Source organism: Tasmannia lanceolata, unplaced genomic scaffold (genome assembly GCF_043159265.1).
Source record: "Tasmannia lanceolata isolate RefF3 unplaced genomic scaffold, GAP_Taslan_0.1 ptg000009l, whole genome shotgun sequence".
In the NCBI taxonomy this organism is placed as follows: Eukaryota; Viridiplantae; Streptophyta; class Magnoliopsida; order Canellales; family Winteraceae; genus Tasmannia; species Tasmannia lanceolata.
In genome coordinates this window covers 135,803-146,379 of record NW_027518686.1, presented here as the reverse complement: position 1 = coordinate 146,379, position 10,577 = coordinate 135,803, and the positions used below count along the sequence as shown (strand labels likewise).

Below are 10,577 nucleotides of genomic sequence, written 5' to 3'. Positions count from 1 at the left end.
TCTCCTAGTTGAAAGAGAGGACTTGTGTGGGATGGGAATATGGTTGTTCTCAGGCCTGAATAGAGTGTGGGCTGAGAAGAGCATTTAAACGAACACTTTGTCTTCAATAGATGACCACAAAACAAGCGAGGGGAGAGAATGACCTGCCTCTTATGGGAATGATGTTCGGTTATTTGCAATGGTGGGGATACCTTCCTTTGAATCTCCTTGGGTTCAACCCAAGATCAAAACAATTGCAATGAAATTCGTTGGTGCCAGATTAATTGGAATTCCACTCTCAGATATAATAGCACTATTTAAATCTGGGTCTATGAAATTCGCATTATCTTGAGGATTAATGTGGAGCAGTGAAGGACCTACCACAGACTAGGCTCCATTATACTCAATGGAAATGAATTGAACGGAAAGGCACTGCATCAATCTATGTAATTCCCTACATATCAATTTTATACATTAAGAAATTGCATAAATTCCACAAGGATAAAGAAAAACACTCACTGATCACAAGAACAGATGTAAGAACATATGTAGGAGATTAGTCAAAAAGCTATCACTCTAGCCTGCAATGACAAGTCACATGCCAAATCGGAACTAGGGTCTTTATATTGCTCTCTTGCCTTGTTTTTGAAGCCGCTCGGAGCGCCGGACTCTCTTCGGGCGGTCCATTTGACGCTGGTGTTCTTCAGCAATTCCATCGTCAGTAGCACCGGGTGTCACTACATAAAAAATGGATATAGTGAGTTATCATAAGTCTTTAAGTGTAGCTTGACTTCTGTTTTTTTTTTAACCTGGAATTTTGCACTGAGGTCCTGGGACGGACCCGATAATTTTATTAGAAAAATCCAAAGAACAAGGCCCAAACATGCTTACAAAACAATGAGGACATGTACGTCTAAAGCTTACTTAAAAGCAAGAAACGAGATCAACCCTTAAGATGGAGACTAGGGATCCCCACTGTATCGCATCTCATTGCTCCTTTTGCCTCTTTAGGGAAATCACTCCAAAAGAAGAATTATTGATTGGTCTGAATTTGGAATGCTTCATTGGCCAAAGCATCTACAACTTGATTGCCCTTTCGATATTCATGAGAAATAGTGGGGGTAAGCTCTTGCATGAGGGAGGAAATCCATGTCTACTAGCACTTTGCTATCAAATTCAATCTGAAGTTGTTTTATATCCAGAGACTTAGCAAGTCTTAATCCTTCTAGAAGGGCCAGTGGCGGAGCCAGGGGGTAATTGTAACCCCCCCCCCCCCCCCCCCGCGGGGATTTTTACCGAATATTTTTTCTTTGATTTTTTTTCCTAAAAGTTTGCCCCTCTTTAATATCAAAATCCCGTCTTTAAAGTGCTATCCATTCGAGTTTATCGCTAACCACAATTGTTTCCAAAATCGCTACTTTTAAGGCATTTTTAAAGCATTTAAGTTCTTCTTTAATGCATCCCTTATAACAACTTTCGCCTCTATTTTCAAATGCCTATTTTTAAGGCATGTTTACGGCATTCTCTCTAACTAGGCTTTTTTGAGGCATTTAACCCATTCGCTAGGTTCACATGTTTGATTGGGAGGCATTTAACTGCCTATTTTTGAGGCATTTATATTGTTTTTTGCTGCCACATAGATTAAGATGATACAAAAAGTACAGTGGGCACGCTTCATAGGATGATCCAAACGGACTAAACCGTTCATTTGTCAGGCCACAACATAAATAGGTTGTCCCCGTACAGAATCTCCATAGGATACCCTAACCCTCCCATTTGTAGAGGGACTGCCCATTATGGAAAACTTTATAAATTGGAGAGTTAGGATATGGGGTACACCCTATTTACTTTGTGGCCTAACTCAACAAAAAAAGCGGTTTGAATCATCTTATGAAGTGCGCCTGACCGTACTTCTTGAAAAATACTGGACTTTAACCCCACGGCCCACACAACACATAAAATCTCCCCTTTCCTATTCATGAATCCTATTTCCATGTTCCAATTTTCTTTTTTTTTTTAAATGTCATAACTAAAAACTCAAAGTAATTATTACAATACCAAGCTAAACAAAAGAAAATTAGAGTGTTTTCATTACTAAATGGGGTGGTCAAATAAATATGAATGATATTTTTTAAAAATAAAAATAAAAAACAATTTGAATTGAAATTTATGTCAATTTTTTATCTTTTTTTATAATAATGTATTAATCATCATATAACCATCATTCTCTGCCCACCCTAGAGCAAATTCCTAGCTCCGCCCCTGAGAAGGGCCCTGCCTTCTGCTTGCATATTGGATCCTTCACCATAAAAATGTGAGAATGCCATACACATCTTTGGTTTATCACTTCTAATAATGCCCCCTCCGCACGACTTTTCTAGATTACCTTTAGATGCTCCATCAACATTTAGCTTGAACCTTCCTATTTCTGGCCTCCTCCACTGAATAAGACTAATTTTATTGCCTTTGTGACATTGGGGAGTAATATCCAACCATCTTAGAACTTCACATTCAAAACTGTTATTGGGATGTAATGTAAATTTCTTACATATGCTGTGATCCATTCTTTGACTTTCCAAATAATGTAATTAGCACTCTTGGCTTTTCCTTCCCATCTCTCCTTACGCACCTTTCTTTCCGTAGCTCCCACATGATGAACATGGGAATGCTTCTCACAATGACTCCCATGTTCTTGTATCTTTTTTTTCTTTGCCATGCGAAACCATATCATGGCTCTATGAAGTGCTGTATAGCAAATATCACAATCGATCTGAAATATTAACGCAAAAGCCTTCCATACTTCAATTGCCATGTCACCGCATACAAACAAGTGATTTGTGTCTTCTTCTTTGGGTGCTTGCAACAATTACACATAGATGCGAAAGGGATATGAGCACTTTTTACTCTGGCATCTACACTTATTGCTTCCTTGAATGTCTTCCAGATATGAACACTAATTTTGGTAGGGATTTCATCCCATATATAAGTCGCCCATTTGATAGTTGAGCTTGACTCACGCACAACTTTCCATGCCGTCTTAGTCTGAAATTTTCCACATTTGGATGGGCTCCATACCAACATATCTTTGCTACCATTTAAAGGAATATGAGTGCTGAGAATATGTGTGCATACCTGGGGAGGAAGGAGGTTCCTCACTTGGCTCAAATTCCAGTTTTTTTTTATTATCAAGAAGTTCCAAAACCTTGGTATTAATATTGATCCCTATTCTGTTGTCTATATATTCAATGAGGGGCTGATGTCCTATCCATTTATTAGCCCAAAAAAGAATTTGTCCATGCCCTACAAGCCATCTACTATTTTCTAGCCATTTTCCTCTGATTCCTAGTATGTCTCTCCATTGCCTAGATGTTGTCTTTCTAATAGGCACAACATTTAGATGACTATCTTTGGTGTAGATAGAGTTCATGAATTTGCTCCAAAGGGTAGTGTTCTCATGGAGCTTATGAAATGATTTTAGCTTGTAAGCAATACAATAATCATACAACGATTTTGTTCCTAGGCCTCCTTCCTTCTTAGGTTTGCATATGTCACTCCAAGATACCCAATGATGCTTTCTTCCAAATTCTGAATGACCCCACCAAAAATTGGCCATGATACTATTTATTCTTTTGATGACTGTTTTAGGTGAGCTTAATGCTGCCAAAATGTACAAGGGCACACTAGACAGAACATGGTTGATAAGAACGAGCATTCCTCCATTGGATAGAAGTTTGGCGTTCCATCCCTCCACTTCTTTCTGAACTTTTCCTATCAACTTATCAAAGTATTCTATCTTCATTCTTCCCTTGAAAATGGGAGCTCCAAGATAATAGATGGGACCGTCCTTATGGGAAAAACCTGTGGCATTGGCAATAATCCTTTGTCTAGATATAGATGCCTTACGAGTGTAGCTTGACTTTAGGAAGTAGTTATGTTGAGATTTTAAAGCCCGTATAGTGAGTTATCAGAAGTCTTTGAGTGTTGCTTGACTTTAGGAAGTTCGTTATGTTGAGATTTTAAAGCCTTTATAGGTGGGATCACTATGTATTTTGAGTAATGTGTGAATTAATGAATGAAAAGTCTTTGGAGGTAATTTTCCCGCAAAGCAAACCTGTTCATAGCTTTCTCTGTTATTTCAATCTTTCTATCTTCAACCTCTCTACATCCTACCCCATTAGCCTTTTACATCATTCAACAAAGCCCTACGGCCCTACGGCCCTACGGGATTAGAAGGGAAAGCATCAGGGTAAAAGAACCCGAGCTGCTCAAGAGTTACATAACATAATGTGAGTATGCCTCATTTTGCCGCATCAACAGGTTACCCTAAGCTCATAAATTTTCTTTATTTGCAGAAATTAAAGTACCCTAATGGTGAAGGATAATCAAAAACAATTTATAGGCTGCCACATTCTTCTAGAGTTTGATCTATATCTATACTCGATAATGAGATGAATTGTAGTACATGATTCTATAGTTGGCTCTCCAAAGATGATTCTAACAATCACAACTAAAAACGGATAATTCTGCATTGAACAGCCAAAAATATTTACAATTGTCCATGGGAGATCCAGTGTCGCAAACCCAGTCAGTTAAAATGGAAGTAAAAAAAGAACAATAGATATTATTATGTAGAACTCAGTACATTTAGCAAACTAACATTATTAGAGTTATTTCTTCTCCTACTTACCGCGTTTCCTGAAGACTTTGAGTAGAGCATCCGTAACCCGTCTTGCAATTTCAGGGCTGAATAATAACGGCAAGTTGTCAGCAATGTCCATATACACCGGGTACCTCTTCAGAAAATTATCTCTCCTAACCAAAATCTCCCTCTCAATCTCTCCAATTTCTCTTCTCCCAACACAATTCTCCAACCAAATCCTTAGCACATCCTTCACAACAACCCCAACATGGTCCCTCAACATCTCTTTCATGTCTCCATCGCAGTCTATGCGCACTAAAATGGCAGTGGGAGACATATGGCTTCGGTTATAAAGAGATGCAGAGAGGAAAGGTTGGCTTTCGGGGAGCTTCTCTAACTTCTGCCTATGTTTTTCAAGCAGGGTGTCTTCGTAGAAGATCTGGAGGTATTCTGGATGAAGAACAAGGTCTTTCCGTGGGATCAAATCCATGATGAGAATGAGAGAATTGGGATGGTATTGGATGAATTCCACGATGAGGTGTGGGGCATCGGTGGTGGGTTTCAGGATCGCGAACAGGGTGGTCATGTTGAGATAAACAGATTCAGATGGGAGGGAAACAGAATCAGATGGGAACTCAGACTCAAATGGGGACTCGCAATCGGAAAAGAAGTTGAGAAAAGCAGACTCAGATGGGAACTCACAATGTGTCCAATATCCCACCATGAAATCGATCTGTAATAAATTAGATAAGAGACACAAAATCAGAAAACTTGAACTGAATGGAAATCGATTTGTTAAAAATCAGATAGAGGAGCAGAATAAAAAAAACTTGAATTAGAATTTTTATTTGATTAGAGAGAGATCGCCAAATGGATTTGCGAGTGCCCAATCTCATGGACAAGATTAAAGATATGTGTTTGTATGGTGTTTTTTCATTTTTTCTCATTCCTTGAATCACCAACTATAGAGGAACAGAAAGAAAGAAAAAAAATTGAATTATGTTTTTTATTTGATTTGACAGAGATTGCCATACATTGGGCGGGAGTCTCGTGCATTGGACCGCCCTTTTTGTTTCGACAGAGATTGCCAAAGGACTTTGCGACGGCCCATGGAGACTAGCCAATCTCATGGACAAGATTAAAGATATGTGCATGTATGGTGTTTTTCTTTTTTCGTCATTCCTTGAATCGCCAACAATTTGGCTCATCATCTTGCCAAATCAGCAGCGTCTAACAACTGACTTTACTTGGGGCAATCTTTACTGCCCCAAGTGAACTTGTAATCCATTTTTTAATGAAATTGGTATCTTCATTAAAAAAATTGATTACGCAAAAGGGATTTGCTAATTCGTTATTAGGGTCTGTATTGTTACACAATTTCTGGGGTTTACTAGGTGTTTTGACTGGTTTTGGGGTGTCGCATCATCTACGAGTTGTGTTTGGTGGCATGTTTAAATTTAAACTACCTGGAGACTATTTGTTTTGTCTCCCCTTTGTCTCCTTGTCTACCCATGCAAGTCGTTTTTTGCTAGTAGAGTCTTGGGATTTTGCACCTCTCTCCTCTCCCTATGTTGGTAATGACACTTCTACTCCCCCTTATTTTGGCAATGACACTCCACACTAGGAAACTAATTCAATTGAACACCAAACGCTACTTGTCACTACTCTACGAGGAGACTACTTCATTACTTGCTATACATGTTGACTAATTCAGTTATAATTCACCAGTACTCTACGAGGTAACTACATGCAACCACTCTCAAAACTCATGTAAAAGTATGAAAACATATGTAAAATGATTGTAAAATCAGAGAACTTGAAGTGGGTTTTTCTTCTGATGGAAACCACTCTGTATAAACTCAGATAAGAGGGGAAAAAAACTTGAATTGGGTTTTTGTTTTGATGGTGGATAGAATATAAATAGAGAAGCAAAATCAGAAAACTTGAACATGTTGAAAATCAGTGTAAACAATCAGATAGAGGAACAGAAAAAAAAAAAAACTTGAATTGGGTTCTGATTTGCTTACCCAGAGAAACAAATCAGAAAACTCGTACTGGATTGATTTTTCTTCCAATGGAAAAAAAAATCAGATAAGAGGAACAAAAATAAAAAATATTGAATTGGGTTTTTTTATGGGTGATGGAATATAAATACCGTGGAGTCCTTTTGGCCGAGTCTGATGTCGAGGGCGCCTTGGGAAGTTGTTGAGTCATTCTCGAAATAGGCGAGATCGGGGGGAATGGAAGAAGGGAGGAGTTGTGGGCCGAGATGGGTATCAATTGAGGATAAGATATCGAGCATTAGATTGCGGTGAGAGGTGGAGACATGGGGGAATTCAATGAGTTTTGAACTCCATTTTTGGAGATCATAGGAGGAGGTCATGCAAGAGTTACAGCTCGTAAGACTCATCTTGTTTTGGAAGGAAGGCAAATGGGGAGGTTGGGGAATGAGGCAGAGAATTTGTAATAGTATTAGTTAGTGTTAATAATCAGAGAATTTCTAGCAAAACGGGAACCATAACACAAAAAGAGACAGAGGAAGCACCAAATGTTGGGCAAAATTTTGGCTCTAATGAAATGACCAAAACACCACCTTAGTTCGTGGGTAAATTTTCAAAACAGACCTAACAAACTCTGGTGCCCCGATGTACCAAACGCACTCGGATATGCGTGTATTTTGATGCCCGGCCACCGAACTCGGATTCATGATTATTGGTCATGGATCTTCTTCCATGCTAGCTTCTTTGTCTAGTAAGTCCTCTTGCCTTTGTCTAGTAAGTCCTCTTGCCGAGAACTCCTCGGATTGGGTCGGGTTTCTCAACATGAAACCTGACCTAACTCAAGATCCATGATTTCTAAACCCGACCCATGTTATTTTCAAATCCGGTGATACCCAACCCAAGTTGCAACCCTAGCTGTTAGCTATTACTTTGATAATTGACCCCTGACTTAAGGGGTTTTTGGTCATTTCAAAAGAACCCAAATTTTGACCAAACTTATTTGGTGCTCCCTCCTTTTGTCTCTTTATGCACGTGTAGCCAAATAAGAACACTTCATTTTTATTGTTAGATATTAAACAATAATCCAACACCACAACTTTTATTTCCTTTTCTACACATTATATTATATTGCTCTCAAACTAACATAAATATCTTCTTGTCGTCGCTTATTAAGTCTCTGAACTATGTAGAGATGGTCTCCCTCTTCCACCACGCCCCTCATTTCCCTTTCCCAACCCCTCCATCTCCTCCCAGGACAAGATCGAGGCTTAGAACCTCTATCTCTTGCTCTATGACTTCATCATCTAATCCCCTCAAATGGAGATCAAAACTCCTTGAATTTCCACATCTCTCCACCTCACACCGCAATCTAATGCTCGATCTTTTCTCCTCAATTGATACCCATCTTGGCTCACAACTCCTCCCTTCTTCTATTGCCCCCAACGTTGCCTCCTTCGAGAACGAGACAAGAACTTCCCAAGGCTCCCTTGACATCAGACTAGGCCAAGACGAATCCACGGTATTTATATTCTATCCACCATCCAAACAAAAATCAAATTCAAATTTTTTTTTTTTTAAATTTCTGTTCTCTTGTCTGATTTTTTACTTTTTCCTTTAAAATTCAGTTCAAGTAAGTTTTTGTTGAGACCTGGACAGAACTCGCCAGTAAAACTACCCATTAAGGGGACGGTGCCCAAATCCTTTTAAGCACTTCTACATCTTTTCATTTTTCTGATTTCAGATTTATTTTGCTTTTGTGGACTGGCTCTGTTTGGATGCAGATGGTTACCATGTAGACTGGTAGTATAAGTAGTCACTCGGGAGGAGACAAACTTTTGTAATGTTTGATCTACCAAGGGTTTACTTGGTAAAATAGTGATAAGTAGTGTTTGGTTGCCAATCTTGTTAGTAGTGGGAAAGGATGACATTACCAATATATAGAAAGAGAAGAGAGAGAGAGGGAAGTGAGAGAAAGAGAGAAAAGGCAAAATTCTACTTGAAGAATTTTACCATTTTGGAGAAATGAGGCATGGAGGGTATAAGGAGAGCTCATGGGTGCCACATTACCAGACAAGCAATAATTAGCTATGATTTTTGTCAAGTAGTCTCCATGGATTGTGATGCTATTGGCAAACAAACACCAAAGTGCATTATTTTGCTTGAGGATTGCTTAAGGCTCCCTTGCAATTGGCATCCAAACAGAGCATAATTTTCTGATTTTGTTTCTCTGTCTAGTCAAATCAAATATCCAATTCAAACCAGTAAGGGTGTGGCTCGTTGGCTTAAAGTCATGGGTATGCTCCCCATTGTCGCGAGTTCGAATCCCCCAGCTTGCCTGATTCGCCATCTGTAGGGAATAGTCCTGCCCTAAAATTTGGGGTGGGGGCCGTGACGGGACGCAATGTTATCAAAGAAAAAAAAAACCCCAATTCAAGTAATTTTTTTCCTGTTCCTCTATCTGATTTTTTAGACATCAGTTTTCATCATCAAGTTTTCATATTTTTCGTTTTTTTTTTTGAAATAGCGATTTGTATTAAATGAAAAGGGAGCACCTGAGAAGGGGCAACCCAGAGAACAAAAACAAGTTTTCATATTTTTCTTTCTACGTGTGATGATAGATTTATTTCTTTTGTCCATATTCCTGAGTGCTAGATTGATTGGCTAAATCAGGGGCCTTGCGGGGTTCCTTTTATGTTGGGTAATCATTGCCCTTTGATTTGCCCATGTACTCTTCTCTCTTTTAATATAGTAATCTTTCGCTCAAGAGAAGTTTTTTGATTTCATTTCTCTGTCTACTTTTTTACAGATCGATTTCATGGTGGGATGTTGGCTCCATTGCCAGCTCCCATCTGGGTCTTCTCTCGACATAACCACCCTTTTCGCGTTCCTCAAATCCACAACCGACGCCCCACATCTCCTCTTGGAATTCATCCAAAGCAGCCCCAATTCTCTTATTCTCTACATGGATTTGCTCCCACGTAAAGACCTCGTTCTTCACCCAGACTACCTCCAGACCTTCTACCAAAACACCCTAATTGAAAATCAGAGGCAGAAGTTAGACAAACTCCCTGAGACTCAACCTTACCTCTCTTCAAATCTTTATCTCCGAGGCATTCTTTCGCCCACCTCCATTTCGGTGAGTATAAACTGCGAAAACATGGAAGAGATGGTGAGGGACCATGTGGGGGATGTTGTTAAAGAAATGTTGAGGATCTGGTTGGAGAGTTGTGGTGGAAAAAGAGAAATTGGAGAGATGGAGAGGGAGATTTTGGTTAGGAGAGATGATTTGCTTAAGAGGAATGCTGTGGAAATGGATATTTCTGCCAACTTGCCTAGATTATTCAGTCCTGAAGTCGCAGAACGAGTTAAGGATGCTATACAGAAAGTTTTTAGGATAGAGAGCAAGTAGGAGAAGAAAAAACTGTACTAATGTTGGTTTGCTAAGCTCTTGGAAAGTGTATTGAGTTCAACAGAATAGTATGTCTTGTTCTTGCTCAATTTCTTGGATTTTACTTTCATTTTAATTGAGTGGGTTTGCGACCTTGGATCTCCCATGGACAATTCTATGTATTTTTGGCCACTAAGTATTGTTGTTGGTTGTCCTTAATCATAAGAGTACTTAACTGTAAATAATGAAAGTTGATGAGTTTAGGATAACACTTGGATGTGGTGAGATGTGGCACGCTCTCTTTAAGGTGATTTTGCTCTAATTCTTTGGATACCTTACAATTTTTCTTTTTCTTTGGCTTCGGCATAGTCTTCTTTTCTTTTTCTCAAATAAAAAAACTCATTCGCGCCAAGTGTGAGGGAATGCTAGACGTTTGGTAATTTCTCCTCCTCACAAGGTTTTGTTTTAAGAGTTCTAAAAGAGTTCTAATGTGGGTCTTTTTGTTTTGAAGGTAAGAAAATAAAAACACACTCTTTGAAACTTGACGGAAAAATTATAAATAATTAGAATT

The 10,577-nt window shown here is 39.0% G+C and overlaps 2 protein-coding genes across 2 annotated transcripts; one reads left to right on the top strand and one right to left on the bottom strand.

Annotated features, from left to right (window-relative positions):
* Nucleotides 1-396: 396 nt before the first annotated feature.
* Nucleotides 397-7,102, bottom strand: LOC143885797 (red chlorophyll catabolite reductase-like). The gene is made up of 3 exons (XM_077389858.1): nt 6,774-7,102; nt 4,667-5,351; nt 397-716 (listed from the first exon to the last, which is right to left on the bottom strand). Exons 1-3 carry the CDS (start codon nt 7,026-7,028, stop codon nt 601-603), a joined length of 1,056 nt encoding a protein of 351 aa, XP_077245973.1. The 5' UTR covers nt 7,029-7,102; the 3' UTR covers nt 397-600.
* Nucleotides 7,103-7,769: 667 nt separating this feature from the next.
* On the top strand, nt 7,770-10,293 carry LOC143885795 (red chlorophyll catabolite reductase-like). The gene is made up of 2 exons (XM_077389857.1): nt 7,770-8,137; nt 9,425-10,293. Exons 1-2 carry the CDS (start codon nt 7,811-7,813, stop codon nt 10,025-10,027), a joined length of 930 nt encoding a protein of 309 aa, XP_077245972.1. The 5' UTR covers nt 7,770-7,810; the 3' UTR covers nt 10,028-10,293.
* Nucleotides 10,294-10,577: the final 284 nt, after the last annotated feature.

Coding starts and splice junctions, on each gene's coding strand:
- LOC143885797 (XM_077389858.1), bottom strand. CDS start 7,028: ATGAGTCTTACGAGCTGTAACTCTTGCATGACCTCCTCCTATGATCTC. Junction 5,352..6,773: donor TCGGCCAAAAGGACTCCACG/GTATTTATATTC, acceptor AATTTATTACAG/ATCGATTTCATGGTGGGATA. Junction 717..4,666: donor CAAAGTCTTCAGGAAACGCG/GTAAGTAGGAGA, acceptor TTTTTTATGTAG/TGACACCCGGTGCTACTGAC.
- LOC143885795 (XM_077389857.1), top strand. CDS start 7,811: ATGGTCTCCCTCTTCCACCACGCCCCTCATTTCCCTTTCCCAACCCCT. Junction 8,138..9,424: donor TAGGCCAAGACGAATCCACG/GTATTTATATTC, acceptor ACTTTTTTACAG/ATCGATTTCATGGTGGGATG.